This window comes from Papaver somniferum, unplaced genomic scaffold, assembly GCF_003573695.1.
Source record: "Papaver somniferum cultivar HN1 unplaced genomic scaffold, ASM357369v1 unplaced-scaffold_99, whole genome shotgun sequence".
Classification (NCBI taxonomy): Eukaryota; Viridiplantae; Streptophyta; class Magnoliopsida; order Ranunculales; family Papaveraceae; genus Papaver; species Papaver somniferum.
In genome coordinates this window covers 2,365,399-2,382,654 of record NW_020653081.1, presented here as the reverse complement: position 1 = coordinate 2,382,654, position 17,256 = coordinate 2,365,399, and the positions used below count along the sequence as shown (strand labels likewise).

Below are 17,256 nucleotides of genomic sequence, written 5' to 3'. Positions count from 1 at the left end.
TCGAGTTCAATTTGATGTTGCTACATCAAATTAGGTGAGTAATCACCAACCCTAGCCTACTGTTATTTTGGGAAAAATGGGTAGAACCCTAATTGTTTGTGGGTATAAATATGTAGTGTGGGTGTGTTGTAGAAACTTTATGCTTGGAGTAGCCAACATCCAGGACTTTCATGTCCTGTTAATTTCAGTTCAACTTTAGTCCACAGTTCAATTTTGAGTTTTATAAAATCTTGTCAATTTCAGTTGTGATGTTTGCTCTGTTTAGTAGCTCAAATTTCATTTATGTTCATGTTTACTATTTACTGTTAGATGTTTGTGTTCATTGTTAATATTTGTTTCCTGTTAATGTTAAATGTTGTAGCTCACTGCCATGTAATGTTTACTGTTATGTGTAATTTGTTGTTAGTTTGATGGAATGCTAGGCTAGATATCTGTGAAGCATTGATGTGATTGTGCAATGGAAGAAATCAGTGCTCATAGCAAGCTGATTTTCTTGCCATTCCTTGTGTATGCTTAGGTTGCACTGTTGATTGAGCATTGGGAGAAATTAGTGCTCACTAGTGACAATGAGCAAGCTAATTCTCTTCCCATTCTTTTAGTATACCTCCTGTAATCTTGCCTTAGCTTAGCCTTGCTCTGTTATCTTCACCACATCCTTGCCCTTGGCCTTAGGCCTTGGTTCATCTTGTTTTGTTCTTTGCTTTTGCCATGTGTTGCCCTGTTTGTGTTTCCTTTTGTTTATTTTGTTAGCCATCTTCTTTATTGCATTATCTTTGCTTTACTGCCACCTTTGCTTCTGTTGCTTTGCTTCTCTTATTCCACTGCCCTGCAGCTGTTGTGCAGCACTTGTGCTGCATTGCCTTCCCTTACACTTGCAGTGCTGCTGCTTTCCTTCCCTTGCAGCTGCCCTTCTGCTGCTGCTGTTGCTGTTGTCTGCTGCAGCACTACTGCTGCATTGCTCTCCTCCTCTGCCAAGCTGCTGCTGCTGCTGTGCAGCACTTGTGCTGCTGCTGCTGTTGTTGCTGCTGCTTCCTGCAGCCAAGCAAAGGCCCATCTAACTGAGCCCAAAGCTCAGCTCATTTCAAAAGCTGAGCCCAATCCAATTCAGGCTTAACCAAAGCCCAGTTGTTTAACCCAAAGGCCTAGTTCTCAGTTCTAAGCCCACTATCTATTGTTTGTACAATTGAGCCCAAGCCTAAGTTTAAAACCAAAGCCCATTTACACTTCAGAGACCAACTGAGCCCAAGCTCAGTTCATTTTATTGTGAACAAACCCATTAGCACTCAAAGCCCAATTTAAGCCAAAAGGCTTCATAGCCCAATAGCAATTTAGGAACCCAAATAGCTAGAAACATTCCAAACACACCCGATCTCTGTGGATCGACCCGTACTTGCACGAGCTACAACCGACGACCGTGCACTTGCGGTATTACTGTAGGCCCCCGTTTTCATTGCGCTTCATTTTATATACTTCTCCGGGCCTGCCAAGTTTTTGGCGCCGCTGCCGGGGATAATTTTTAGGACCTTTTAGAAGCCTACCAAGCTTGTGGAACTTCATCAACAAAAGGTATGTGGAGAATGAAACTCATCTATCACTTGGAAATTATATTTCTACTCTATATCCTATATTGAGACATAAGTCGTGTTACGATATAGTTTTCTATTATACACATTTGAGATTTCGAGCTGAGTTTAACTCGCTTACATATTTCTCGAAATATGTGTTGGTAAGCTTTTGCTTCGATCAAGTTCATCTTATATTCTTGACGCAAGTCAAAAGATGATCATGTGAAAATTTCCGAGTAACATCTTACTTGGTTTATGTGATACAATCATTTGGTGTAGACTTGGAATGTTTCGTTATGGGTTGCCCTGCTTTGCTGGCGTGGCGACTTTTGTGCTGACGTGGCGACAGGTCTGCTGACGTGGTGGTGGAGATGTGGCACCTCCTTAGCTTTATTTGGATATATGCACATGGGCTTCTATGTAGGGTACTTGTGAGGCCTTGTTACCCATACTAGGCTAATAAGAGGAGCATACTAACCCCATGTAAGCCATTTCTTAGTGTGAAATATTAGGATACAAACATCGCCCCCTCTTTATCCATAACTCGTTATGGGTTAAGAAGTTCGGGTTCCCCAATTCTGTTAACAACTGATCTTCGCATCGTTCTGGAGTGCTGCATAACTCGCCCCCAATCGTGTTGTTCAGAGTGTTATGCAACTCACCCCAAGGTACTGTAATGTTTGCGTTGAGGTGTTATATATCTCGCCCCCAAGTGACTGAGGTGATATATAACTCGCCCCCAGTATGAAGTTGTGTCATGCTGCTCAATGTTCGCGCAAGGGTGCACCACCTTGCTGCATTTTGCTCGCGCATGGAATGAGTATTTGAGTTTTTCTGCTATCTTGAATTCGCGCAGGGGTCCAATCCTACTATTCAAGATGCACGCAGAGTTGAGATGTGTACATTTCCACATGCCTGGGCAGGAGAAAATGCTCTCCACATTTGTTGATGTCCCATATGATGGGGGTACGTTTGGAATAGGATAAAAATGCTCGAACTGTGCATTCACCCTATCTGCTAGGTGTTGGAAATGTTACTGACAACAGGCTCGAACTGAACTGCTTTGCCATTTGGAACTGACTGCGGATTTGAACCATCCGCAACAGTTTATATTACAAACAATCTTGATAGAGTGTGGAATACCAAAATAATATTGAATTAAATATCTGAACAAGAATAATAAGATAAGTACCTATTGCCCGACAACAGCTGCCTCGTTAAAACCTTTGCATGGAAAACCCAGTAGGATAAAACCATCATAAAGGAAAAAGAGTGCAGCACAACAGGATTTGAACGAAACTACTCTTGTGCGAATTTAGCTAATGATAAAACTTCTTCAAGTGGAACGAATTCCACGGCTTCCATGGTTTTGAATCTTGGGTTTCGTCGAGGTTCTTTAGGTAGTATGAGCCACAAGATGCAGGCCTGTCTACTATGTATGGACCCTCCCAATTTTCTCCGAGCTTTCCACATTTTGGTTCCATCGTGGCTGTTCGAGTTTTCTTCAAGACATATTCCCCTGGTTTGAATGATGTTTCTCTGACTTTACGATCGTAGCTCAACTTGATTGCATGTTGGTATCGAACCAATTACTGCAAGGCTGTTTCTCTTTGTTCTTCCAACAACTCTTTATCCAAATCCATTATGCTGTTGTTGTTTCCAGCTTTGACAGCACGGGTCTTGGTAGTCTTCAGATGTATCTCAGTGGGTATGACTGCTTCTGTACCATAAGTCAGTGTGAATGGGGAAAATACAGTGGATCTTTTTGGGGTCGTTCGATAAGACCATAAGACTCCTGGGAACTCTTCTGTCCATTTTCCTTTCGCCTTCTCCAGCCTTTTCTTGAGATTTTCCATAATAACACGATTGGTTGCTTCCCCTGCCCGTTGCTCTGAGCATAATAAGGAGCAGAGAAGTTGTGGCGATTGCTCAAATTCTTGCAGAATTCTTTGATCACTCCAGAGTCGAACTGCTTGCCATTGTCTGACACTAACTCGTGTTGGATTCCGGATCTGCAGACGATGTTCTCCCATATGAACATTTTTACATCACGTATGGTAACATGAACCAGCGCCACTTCCTCGACCCATTTGGTAAAATAATCAGTAGCATCCAAAACTAATTTCACTCCTCCAGGAACTTTGGGGAGTGGTCCGACGACGTCTAGTCCCCACTTAGCGAATGGCCAGGGACTTAAAACTGGACGTAGTTCATTGGCAGGCCTTTTAGGAATTGGAGCGTGCTCTTGGCATGGCACACACTTTTGCGCGTACTCTTTAGCATCTTTCTGCATGTATGGCCAGAAGTTCCCCTGAGTAAGTATCATGTGTGCGATACTGCGCCCTCCAGAATGGTTGCCACATATTCCTTCATGAGCCTCCGCCAATATCTGTTGTCCTTCCTCTGCCTATATGTACCACAAAAATGGCTCCAAAGCTACAGGTTTGCGGTATAATTGTCCCTCGATCATTGAATATCTCCATGCATTCTTTTTTACCTTTGAAGTGAGATGCTCATCCTCTGGGAGTTTACTGGCTGTCAAATACCTAATATAAGATTGACGCCAATCAGAATCGTTTTTAGTAGGATTGCCTGAATCGTCTCCCTCTGGGATGTCTACATCCATATTGTTGTCAGTGTTGCCGATATCTTCCTGTACTGATGTAGTTACCTTCTCTCCCCCACTAGCGTGTTCGAGAGCCAGAACAAAGTGGCTGTCGGAGATGCTAGGTAACTCTTGGAAATCCACTACCACAAAACGAGTGGTGTCGGTGTCGACTACGGAAGAAAGATATGCTAGAGCGTCAGCGTGCCTGTGTTTCCAACCGTGGTCGCTACCCAGTAGAGAATTGGTCAAACTCATTTACCAGTTTTCTCATGCAATCCAAGTATAAGGTCATTCTCTCGTATTTGGCTTTGTAGGTTCCCAGAAACTGATTGACTACTAGCATAGAATCAGTGACCAGCTTCACGTTCTTTGCATCTAACTGTTTGACAGTTTTTAAACCGACAATTGCTGCTTCATATTCAGCTTCATTGTTTGATGCGTGAAATTCCAATCTAGTTGCTTTTTCGATCCTTGAACCTTCAGGAGTGATGATGATACAACCAACACCAGATCCACTAACCTTTGATGACCCATTAGTAAATACAGTCCATAGTGGCTCAGGTGTATCGACTTCTATAGTGGACTCGCCCCCAGTCCGATTAGTGGTTGAATCTTCGGGTTTGTTCAACAACTCTTCTTCTTCGGTAACTATTTCTATGTCGTCCACAGGGAAATCTGCTAATAGTGTAGTCAGTGCGTGTCCCTTCTCTGCAGTTCTGGTTTCGTACTTGATTTCATACGCCCCCAGAAAATTTGACTATATTGCCAGTCGGATGGAATCATCTGCACGCTCTAGGATTCTCTTTAGCGTATATTCAGAGTAGACTACGATCTGTCTTCCCTGGAAATACGGCTTGAGGCGATGTGATGCATGCAACAGTGCAAGTGCTATTATTTCAATATTTTTATACCGTATTTCCGCCCCCGTCAAAGATTTACTGACGAAGTAAACAGGTTTTTCATGTTCTTCAGTAACAAATAGTATTGCACTTACAGCGTTCTCTGTTGCAGCCAGATAAACTCCGACAGGTTGCCCAGTTTTTGAACTCACCAATACTGGGGGAGTAGATAAATACAGTTTGATTTCATCGAAAGATCTTTTGCACTCTTCCGTCCAACCAAAGTTCACTGCTTTCCTCAAAACGTCAAAGAATGGCTTGAATCGATTTGACGAACGCAAAATGAAATGACTTAAAGTTGTTAATCGCCCTGCTAGCTTCTGGAACTCCTTCTTCGTTCTTGGGGATGGCATATCTCTGATGGCCCTGATTTGCTCCGGATTCGCCTCTATTCCTCTGTGCATCATCAAGTATCCAAGGAACTTTCTCGAGGATAGCCCAAATGAACATTTTGCAAGATTGAGATTCATAGGATATCACCTCAAGATATCGAACATCTTCTGTAGATCGATAAAATGAGACTCCTTTTGCTTAGATTTTACTACCATATCGTCGATATATACCTCCATCGTCTTCCCAATCAGATCTCTGAACATATCATCTACCAAATGTTGGTAAGTCGTTCCTGCATTCTTTAGCCCGAACGGCATCACGGTATAGCAGTAAACCCCCTTGTCAGTCACAAAGGCGGTATGCTCTTGATCTTCTTCGAACAAAGGTATCTGGTTATACCCTGAGAAACCATCCATGAATGACAGTCTCCCGTACCCTGAGGTAGCATCTACCAAAACTCTTATCCGCGGAAGTGGGTATGGATCGCTCAGACATGATTTATTTAAATCAGTAAAATTGATACAGACACGAATTTTACCATTCTTCTGTGGAACGGGCACGACATTAGACAACCAGCGAGGATACTGTACTGGTCGAATAAAGCCTGCTTCCAACAGCTTCTCGATTTCTACAACAACTCCATATTTTTTGCTTTGTACCATATTCCTAACTTTTTGACGAACTAGATGAAACTTCTCATCGATATTTAGCCTGTGACAGGCTACGTTCGGATCTATTCCATACATTTCAGCAAAACTCCATGCGAAAACGTCAACGTTTGCCCTTAATAGTGTAATCAGACCCTCACATTCGTGCGCGGGTAGATCTGCCCTTACGAATGTGCTTTTATGCTCTTCATCCCCAATATGAACTTCAACCAGTTTTTCGACTGTTGGAGGATCAACCGCGTCTTCTCCCACATATGACTCTGGCGGGAGAGGGCTCTATAATTGCTATTTTTGCTCGACTCGCTGGATATGATTCCTGCTAACTTCTGACTTTCAATATTCGTCCATTGCGTTCTCGTGACACTTGTGAGCAGCCATCTGGCCGCCTATCACCTTTACGACCCCTTCAGATGTAACGAACTTCAGACACTGGTGGTATGAGGAAGTGACTGCACCAATTGCATGCATCCAGTCCCGTCCTACAATTTCATTGTAGGGTGCTCGACAATCCAGCAACAAAAAATTTCCCAGAACAGGCTTGTTTGCTACTGTAATCGGCATTTTTACTTTCCCAACAGCTTTGGTTACTTCGCCACTGAAGCCGATAATTGGATTTTAATCCTCCTCGATCAAGTCGTGAGTGAGATTCATAGCTGAATAAGCTCTAGAAAATAGCACGCTCACAGAGCTTCCTTTATCTACCAGAATACGATGTACTCAGAACATTCCTATCCAGGTTGATATGATGATAGCGTCATTGTGGGGAGCGTAAACACCTCTCAAGTCATCTTGAGTAAACTCAATCTTTGTGCATCCAAGCTCCAGAACTTCTGATCCTTCTCCACTGGCGAAATCGATGTGATTTGTCATGTATCATTCCTTTAACTGCCTGAGCTTTCTCCTGGTCTCATTTTTTGATGCCCGTCTTGTTATTGAATGGATCCTGACGTGACTGACATTAATCACATGTGATGTGCCAAATTGCCCTGAACCTTTCCCTAAATCCTTTTTCACGTACTCTTGTAGCTTTCCAGCGTCTATCATTCGCTGGACTTCGATCTGTAAAGAGCGACAATTCTCAGTCTTGTGACCATGATCTTTATGATAATTGTAGTATTTGCTCTTATCACGTTTATCGCGTGTCTCTGATGGCAAAGGCCTTGGGGGGTTCAAATCCTTGCTTATTTTTTCATACAACTCTGCAAGCCGTATGTTCAATGGTGTCAGCTTCATATCATGATATTTCTGATATCCAGTTTCCATTCGTTCCACATGATTTTTCTCTCGAACTTCACCTCGGTCGTTATGTTTTCCACTCAAACGGTTCTTCGACTTGTCTTTCTTCTCATCATTATGATGGTTGGATCCTATGTTAACTTCTCTTGACTCTCGAGCTTTTGAATCATCCTCAATTCGAGCGTATTCTTCTGCTCGATCATACAGTTCTTCCAGAGTATTTGGTGGTCTCTTGACCAGGGAACCGTATACACCTCTTTGATCATATTGGTATGCTTGTTTGTAAGCCTAGACGACGACTTGATCATTGGCTCCATCGACATCGGCCAAATCTTGCTTGAAGCGTCGAGTGAATTTTCTGATGCTTTCCTCTTTCCGAATAACCAGTAGGAATAATGAGTGGCATCCCTTCCGATCACGTACGTTGTATTTTTAGAGATAAACTATTCCACCAGCTTGTGGTAAGTCCCGATTGACCGCGCCCGGAGCTGATTAAACCATGTAATTGCTACACCAGTCAGTGATTGCGGAAATATTTTGCACATTAACTCATCATTGTGATGCCACAGAGTCATGGCGGTTTCATAATGTAAAACATGCTGATCTGGATCATCTGTTTTCTTATCAAATTCTGGTAGTTTGGGAACTTGAAAATTCATTGGTGGCCAGAATTCTCTGATATTCAGTTTGAATGGAGCTCATGCGGCTCGATGCATCCTGTCAATCTTTTCCTCTCTGGAGCGCTTTTTCGACATCACTTTCTCGGTCATCTTGGAAAGACGAGCGTCTGTTATTGCTTTCACATCGCCATCAGAAGAACTATCTTCCTGCTCATAATCCCGTTCATCTGGTACTTCGACTCTTGATCTTACTCTTCTCCTTTGACGATCTGTAGACTCGCTTCTGATTAGGGTTCGCTCCGAACGAGCGTAGTACTCATGTGAAACTCTCTCTCGTCGTACCGACCTCGTACCATGTCTTCGTCATCCCTGGGACGTTTTGAGCGGGCGGTGGTTCTAGTCGTACTCTGTTGAGTTGTAGTTGGAGGCTCACGGGCATTTTCTCGATGGTACCGTACACGCCTCCGTTTAGGTAGATCTCCAGTGACCACCTGGTGGTTTCTTGACGGATGTTTTTCTGGTTCATCCAGATCGATCACTTCTCTGGGTTGGTCAGCAGCACGGGGGTTAATCCGGTTTCCGAGCCGTTCCCACATAGATCGACCTTTTCAGTTACAATCAAAATTTGTCAATCGATCTTGACGGTTCATATTAGCAGTCCTTGATCGAGAATGGCTCACACGTTCCAGTCTCAGGAGAGCGTTTTCTTTCTCCACCTCATGCAGCTGCTCGCGTAACATATTATCCTCCGTACTAGGGGTTGCAGTTCGTCTATCTCGCAGATCGGATATGTTGTCATTCCTCCTTGATGGGCTTCCGAACACCAGTTCTGTATTCCCTGGAGCTCGCGGGTTTCCTCCATCAGGTATGGAGTCAACATCCATCTCTTCGTTTTCGATCACCGGTCGTTTTTCACTTCTTCGATTATTCGGATTTGTGGATCTGCCACTAACTCGATCTCGATCTCTTCTATTTCCAGTAGGAACAGCAGGTGCTGATTGAACCTCGTTTGGTTCAGTCATCGTGCGTTGCGGATTGCTAGCAGAAACGACCCTTCGTGTAGTTAACTTTACTTTTGCCATAATCTTGATCTGGGAAAAACACGATCTCTTTTCTCGAATCCCCTTGGTCAGGCGCCAATATTTGGATGGTAAAACATTTCTACCTCAAACACGAATCTGATGTTGATTAGGTTGATGATCGGACTGCTGCCTTTCTCTCCACCTGAACAGTGATTGGGGGGTACCTGCAAAAAACCCTCCGATGCTTAAGTTAGCTGGAGTTTTTCGCAGGAGTTAATGTAGAAAAGATTGCGTACCTTTTAGGGTTGTGAACCCATGTATTTATATGCTGCAAATTTAAGGTTTTTACCTAATTTCGAGATAAGCATAACTTGCCTTTCAAGCCTCCTGGAATATTCTAGAATATTCCCTGTGTGACTTGCCCAACAATCCTTCCAGATGTTTCCAGAAACTTCTTCTAGGGTTATGGATTTAACCAAGGAAAATGATACAAAACACCAAGCCCATGAGCTAGCAAAATTGGCTAAGCCCACATAGGGGGGCGGAAGTATCTCCAAGCCTAAGCAAACAGGGCTGAAATATCTACAAGGTTGGCTCAACTCAACTGGTGAGTCGGCTCGGCTGAGTTGACTCGGCTAGACGTAAACATCCATCAGTTCAAAGCAGCGGGGTGGAAATAACCAGGAAGTATCCTAATTGAGTACGCCACGATGCACCGAATCTCAACCAAATGTCTCCGGACGGGAATGGCGGCCGCCGGGCAAGGCCCCCGGCAACTGCCGCCTACCAGCGCCTGAGAAGATGACAGGTAGGTGACATCATCGTGACGTAACCCGATGACGCCATGATGATCTCATTCACGGTGATGGTAACGGCTGCTTGACGGCGTTAGGGATCAACGGTCCAGATCTGCTTCCCATTAACGCCATCCGACGCTAGCGGTAACAGAATATTCTGTTGATGTCATGCTGACGTCATTCGTTGTCGTGATGGTGACGTCACCTGGTGATATGGCACTGATGACGTGGCACTAGCTGCTGATGTGGCATTAATCGGTTGGTTTACTTTGGTGACGTGGCACTGCTGACGTGGCACTATCTGGTTGCCCTGCTTTGCTGACGTGGCGACAGGTCTGATGACGTGGCATGCTGACGTGGTGGTGGAGATGTGGCACCTCCTTAGCCTTATTTGGATCTATACAAATGGGCTTCTATGTAGGGTACTTGTGAGGCCTTGTTACCCATACTAGGATAATAAGAGGAGCATACTAAGCCCATGTAAGCCATTTCTTAGTGTGAAATATTAGGGTACAAACAGTTCTAAAATCAGTTGTGTACATGAACTTAAACATTTATATAATAAGGAATGCAATCTTTGCAAACCGTGGCTATAATGTTCATGAATTGATTCGAGTGAATCAAACCGATTTTTCTTTAATCGTGTTCTTGTATACTTCTATGAGAATATAGCAATTGAAAAACTCTTTAACTAGTTTCATTTGAGTCATTTGAACTAGTTATGGTTAAGATGAACAAGGTTGATATGAGAGTGTTCATATGGTAACTTCGGTTAAATATTGTTGAGCCAACATGGTGTACACGTTTAGGTACGGTTACATAAACCTAAATGAGGGTACATTTCATTTGCGTGTAACAAGCTAAGTTCGATCTGACGGTTGAAAGATATTAGCTTGGTTGGATCAGGTTTTTCATCTAACGGTGAATATCGAATGCTTTGTTACCAAGGTAACTTAGATTGCAAACCCTGATTTGAAAAATATATAAAGGAGAACTCTAGCAACTGGGAAACCTAAACCCCACACTTCTTTGTGTTACTATTTGAATAACTAGAGTCGATTATTCTTTAACCTTGGGTTCCTCACGAGACCTTGTAGGTTAACGACTTGAAGACTTCATTGGGATTGTGAAGCCACACCCAACTATTTTCTATGTAGTTGCGTGTTCTGATCTTGCCCGATTATATCGTTTGAGTATTATCTTCTCTAAGATTTGCTCGAGATTTAATCTCCGATAGGCAAGATAAAAAGTAATCACAAACACCTTCGTCTCATCGTTTGTGATTCCACAATATCTAGTTTCGCTTCCATACGATTTAGATTATTGTGAGGTGATTGATAATACTAGGCTAATCTTCGGGAATATAAGACCAGTTTATTAATTGGTTCATGTTCACCTTGATTTATCAAAAGACAGAGCAAAACTCATAGGTATTTCTGTGGGAGACATATTTATCTATTCCAATAGACTTTTCCGTATGAGACAGATTTGTTTATCAAGTCTTCGACTTTAGGTCGTAGCAATTCTTAGTTGTGGGTGAGATCAGCTAAGGGAATCAAGTGTGTAGTATCCCGCTGGTATCAGAGACTTAAGGAACGCAATTGTACCTTGAATCAGTGTGAGATTGATTAGGGTTCGACTACAGTCCAGTCTGAAGTTCATTGGTAGTAGGCTAGTGTCTGTAGCGGTTTAATACAATGTGGTGTTCAAACTGGACTAGGTCCCTGGGTTATTCTGCATTTGCGGTTTTCCTCATTAACAAAATTCTGGTGTCTGTGTTATTTCTTTTCTGCATTATATTTTGTTGTATAATTGAAATATCACAGGTTGTGCGTTGAATCAATCAATTGGGAAATCCAATCTTTGGTTGTTGATTTAAATTGATCGATCCTTATACATTGGTCTTTGGTACCGTTCAAGTTACTTCTCTTATATTCAATCGGGCTCGCAAATTACTATTTGCTGATTGCAGATTGAATAGAGAGTTAGAGATATAAACTCTAGTATATACTTTTCTCTAGATTGAGTCTGACTGTCTAGTTGATTCTCTAGAAAGTATATTGGAGTAAGTCTTCTCAGATTTCCAAATGAATTGTTGGGTGTGGTTGTTTTACCCCCGCATTTTCAATTGGTATTAGAGCAGGCAAACACATTAAAAACCTTATAAGTCTGTGTTTGTAGCGATCTGTTATGGACATAAGTGTTATATATCTCTATAAACGTACCACCAGTCTTCGATGGCTCAAATTACTTATGGTGGAAAATTTCTATGCATGACTTTATTCAAGCGTGTGATTTTCAATCATGGGTTTATGTAGTTAATGGCTATGATGCCCCCGTTGTTGCAGTAGGATATGCGACCGTTCCAAAGGATATTGGTGCAGATGACCCTGCTGAGATTCTTGTTGCGAAGCAAAATTCTGATGGTTTGAATGCCATCATTCATGCCATTATCCCAGATCTTCAGCACCATGTGACTACGTGCACTTGGTTTAAAGATGCTTGGGATATCTAAGAAACCATATTTGAAGGGAATACCTGTGAAAAGGAAACTAGGCTGCAAAACCTAAATTTTGATTGGGAAAACCTTCGTATGGCAGATGAAGATTCATTTGATGAGTTTAATCACAAAGTGTTTGAAATTGCTAATGCATCTTTTGCATTGGGTAAGACTATTCCTGAAAAGGACATTGTGATGAAAATTCTCTGATCGCTGCCATCCAGATACGATTCTAAGAAGCATGCCATCGTTGAGGGAAATAACCTTGATGCTCTCTCCATAAATACGTTGGTTGGGAAGTTAAAGATCTTTGATCATGAGCATACATCCAAATCCGGAAAGGATGTTGCTTTCAAAGCACAAAAGAACACTAAATTACTTGACAAAAGTAAAAGTGTTTGCATCTCTGAAGATGATCTTTCTGAGACTGATTCATCGGATGAAGATCTTGACAATTCAGTCTCTTTGATCACAAACAGTTTAGAGATCTTTTATTGAAGAGAAGTAAACAGTTTACTAGAGATAAACCTAGGTCATCAGTTAAACCTCACAATCGTGTTCCTCTTAAAAACAGGGATGTTGACGAGACTGGTGACGAGGATATGCCAAAGTTCTTTAAGTGTAAAAGTTTTGGTCATTTTGCAAATGAGTGTACGAACCGCAGAAAATACAGTGGGAACAAAGGTATTGCTGCAACTCTTGATGAAATATCTGGTCACTATGATTCTAATGAAGACGAAAAATCAAGTATTGCACTTCTGTGTGAAAATATTGATTTTGTTAATTGTAGCAATACATACATCAATCTTGATATTCTTTTAGAAGAAAACTCAACCAATCTGGAAGAAAAAATTAACCTTTCTGTTGGAAACTCTTTGTCTAATTTTTCAGGCTCCACTATGTCTCTAACAGCTTGCACATCTCGGGTGTCTGAATCATCTTCCAGGTTGACATGCTCTTATTTTTCACTCAAAGGTCATGAACTTTCAAAGTGTTTCAAGTACAAACACAAAATGAGGTATGTCAACAAACTTCAACGAAGAGCGAATCGATTAGCAAACAAGCTCAAACTTGTTCAAAAAACCTCTGAGGTATGTAAGATTTTATCTTCTTTGAAGAAGTTAGTTTCCAAGGATAAGACAAGACCACTAGAGAAGAAAGTATGGTCTAAACATTCTGAGGGACAGGGTTTTATGAATTCTTTTCAAAAAGGTTATGGTAGACAGATTGTTGTTCACCGCAGTACAACTTGATTGTGTTGTTTGGTGCATCTTGTCTCATATGCCTGATCAAAAGAGACAAGATTGTGCACACCTCAGGATTTAGGAAAAGAGAAATGTTTTTAATTCGTCTTGTTCTTCTCTTCTTAGCTTTCATGTGTTTTGCAAGTTTGGAATTCTTTCATATCTAATTGATATTGGAAGGGACTTCCTTGTTCAATCAATAAAAGAGGGTTATTCTCGACAATTCTACACTTTTTAGGGTTGTGAGTTGTGCGTGCACGAACCTGTGTGTTTAAAGGTTTCGTAACCCTACATTCCTTTTTCCTTCTCTGAAACTCTTTTTACCTTAAGACTGCTTGTTGAGTTTATATTGTGATTTCCTCTCACAAACCCGTACGCATATGGATACTCCAAGAATCATGTCTTCTGATAGAAAAGATGTTAATATGATTGTTAAGCCATCCATCATGAAGGAAAAAGAAAGATCTCCCTTACCTCCAACTTTGAAAAGAAAAAGAAGGAATGTGAGGAAGCCATGTTCCTTCGAACTTTTAGAAGTTTTATGGTGTTCTTGAAGAGTTGAAGGAAACAAGGAAGGACATTCAGCAAATAATTATGAGAACTCTTGAAATTCAGAAGGCCCCGGTTCTATATCATCAGCCTAGAAGGTTTGTTGGAATTGTCTCCTTTACTCATGAACCGTATGTTCCCATGGCTGTTGACGACAAGGAGTTCGGGGACGATAAAGAATTTTTCAGAGGTCTTAATGTATAGAAAACTTCTTATGATCTTGTGTTTTTAAGAAGGATAACTAGGGTTTGGAATATCCATTATTGTGAGTACACATAGCTATCGCCAACGATTTCATCTTCAATGTTTTTAGATTTATTTATTCAAATTCTAAGTTATTTGGAAGATGATTTTTGCATTATTAATTTTTATGGTTTCATATATTGCAAAATTGTTATGGGATATGTTGTTTACGTCCGTGAACCTTGATAGTCCAATATTTGTTCAAAAGTTATCTCTATTATATGTCGGTATGAAAGTATTCATAAAGGATAGAATGAACTTTTGACAAACAAAAGTTAAGCCTATTATGTATTTATGAAAATATTGATGGAAGATAGGAGGAACTTTTGTCATTATATGTCATTGTGCAAATAGTAATGAAAAATGGAATGAATCCTTGTTTATTCTGCAGTATTGGTCCTTCCCTGATCTACATCTTTGTGCATATATTTTGTTGCTCCGTAAGTTTTCTTATGTCGAGCATGGCCAATTAAATTGATCATTTTTGTGGTTAATTCAACTGTGTTTTTTGGATACAAATTCATCATGTGATTTGATTATGTCCAAAGAAATCCTTCATTTCTCGTAAAAGTAAGGCCGCTCTTGTTTTTTTTTTGGGAATGACATTTTATGGGGGAGAGTTATTTTTGAACTTGTGCTTAATTGCAAAATCTTGGTGGGGAGTGCGGTTGTGGAATATTGTATGAGTTATCTTGTATCTTTATAAACTCCTTGATGAATGCATTTAGCTTCGGCTATATGATTGCATCTAAATAAGTTGGTATGTTATTCTCTTTTGGTCATGAAGTATCTCTATGGAAATTTCATGAGGATCCCACTAGTTTTCGTACCTTTGCCAATTTATATTGACAAAAAGGGGGAGAATTAATGTGTAGTTTCATACTACAAATACATATGGTTTACAGATCATTATGTAAGGGGGAGTGGTTTTCATCTCAAGATGAAGTATTGACTAAGGGGGAGTGATACATATCACCATAATATTGTTGTCAAAGTTGTGATACAATTGAACTTTGATGCTGTGTAATGATATTATGACACTGTATAACAATGATCCAGAGCAACTGTTTTCTCATTGTTATCGCTACGGATCTTCAACAAATATGATGCTGGGTTGAACACATTTAAAATCATAGAGTACTTGGAAGTGACGAAGATTTCGAGTCGTTTTGAAGATGCCAAGGAGATCAAGCATTTTGATGAGAAGCTACAAAGTTTTATTTTGTAATCCATATGTATTGATAGTTTTGTCACTAAAATTGACAAAGGGGGAGATTATTAGAGCACTGCTTGGTTGAACTCGCATGCGTTGTTATCTCAAGCATGTTTGTCAATGTTAGTGATCAAAACTATAAGTCTTGATTTCTAGTCTACTTATAGATGTCTCAGACTAGGACATAGATTGTGTAATTGAGCCTTAGACTTCACGATGTTCATCATTTGAAGACGAAGAACTACTAAGGGAGATCTTGTGGAACTTTATCAAAAAAAGGTATGTGGAGACCGAAACTCGTTTATCACTTGGAAAGTATATTTCTACTCTATCTTCTATATTGAGACATAAGTCGTGTTACGATATAGTTTTCTATTATACACATTTGAGATTTCGAGCTGAGTTTAACTCGCTTACATATTTCTCGAAATATGTGTTGGTAAGCTTTTGCTTCGACCAAGTTCATCTTATATTATTGACGCAAGTCAAAAGATGATCATGTGAAAATTGTCGAGTAACATCTTACATGGTTTCTGTGATATAATCATTTGGTGTAGACTTGGAATGTCTCGTTATGATTATTTCAATAACTTGAAAATTACTTTGATGCTAATAGTGTGTGAAACGGCTATTGTCATCCTCTAAGAAAGTTTCAATGATTGAAATACCCCAGCCCCTTCTCATCAATGGACTCCTGACGTATACGAAGGAGTGCGGTTCGTTCGATAAATTCCTACCTCTATATCTATCTCTGAGATAAGAGTTTAGAACACTTAACCATTATTGGATATGACATGTTGTGTACTCTTGCACATATGTAATCCATGTCCGGAACCATAGTATGCGTACCCGTACGCGTACCTGTTGCCTTGAGAAATTCGGAACCTAAGTATGCGTGCTTGTTCGCGTACTGGCGTGAGGTTCATGTCCGAGAATTTCTGTTGGGATTTGGAAGTACGTGTACCCGTTTGCGTACTGGCGAAACCCAATCTTGGTCCGGGTATTTCAAGTATGCGTACCCGTTTGCATACTTGAAGGTTAAAGTTCTAAAATCGGTTGTGTACATGAAGTTAAACATTTATATAATAAGGAATGCAATCCTTGCAAACCGTGACTATAATGTTCATGAATTAATTCGAGTGATCAAACCGATTTTGCTTCAATTGTGTTCTTGTATACTTCTATGAGAATATAGCGATTGAACAACTCTTTAACTAGTTTCATTTGAGTCATTTGAACTAGTTATGGTTAAGATGAACAAGGTTGATATGAGAGCCTTCATATGGCTAACTTCGGTTAACTATTGTTGAGCCAACATGGTGTACACGTTTAGGTACAGTTACATAAACCTAAATGTGGGTTCATTTAATTTGTATGTAACAAGCTAAGTTCGATCTAACAGTTGAAAGATATTAGCTTGGTTGAATCATGTTTTTCATCTAACGGTGAATATTGAATACTTTGTTACCAAGGTAACTTAGATTGCAAACCTTATTTTAAAACTATATAAAGGAGAACTCTAGCAACTGGGAAACCTAATCCCCACATTTCTGTATGTTACTAGTTGCATAACTAGAGTCGATTCTCCTTTAAACTTAGGTTGCTCACGACTTGAAGACTTCATTGGGATTGTCAAGCCAGACCCAACTATTTTCTCTGTAGTTGTGTGTTCTGATCTTGTCTGATTCTATCAATTGAGTACCATCTTCTCTAAGATTTGCTCGAGATTTAATCTCCGATAGGCAAGATAAAAAGTAAT

General features: G+C 40.6%; 1 protein-coding gene across 1 annotated transcript; it reads right to left on the bottom strand.

Annotated features, from left to right (window-relative positions):
- Positions 1-3,154: 3,154 nt before the first annotated feature.
- On the bottom strand, positions 3,155-6,634 carry LOC113346222. Its single transcript, XM_026589787.1, has 7 exons — positions 6,467-6,634; positions 5,553-6,349; positions 5,085-5,468; positions 4,500-4,889; positions 4,063-4,399; positions 3,634-3,972; positions 3,155-3,577 (listed from the first exon to the last, which is right to left on the bottom strand). Exons 1-7 carry the CDS (start codon positions 6,632-6,634, stop codon positions 3,155-3,157), a joined length of 2,838 nt encoding a protein of 945 aa, XP_026445572.1.
- Between the last annotated feature and the right edge of the window lie 10,622 nt (positions 6,635-17,256).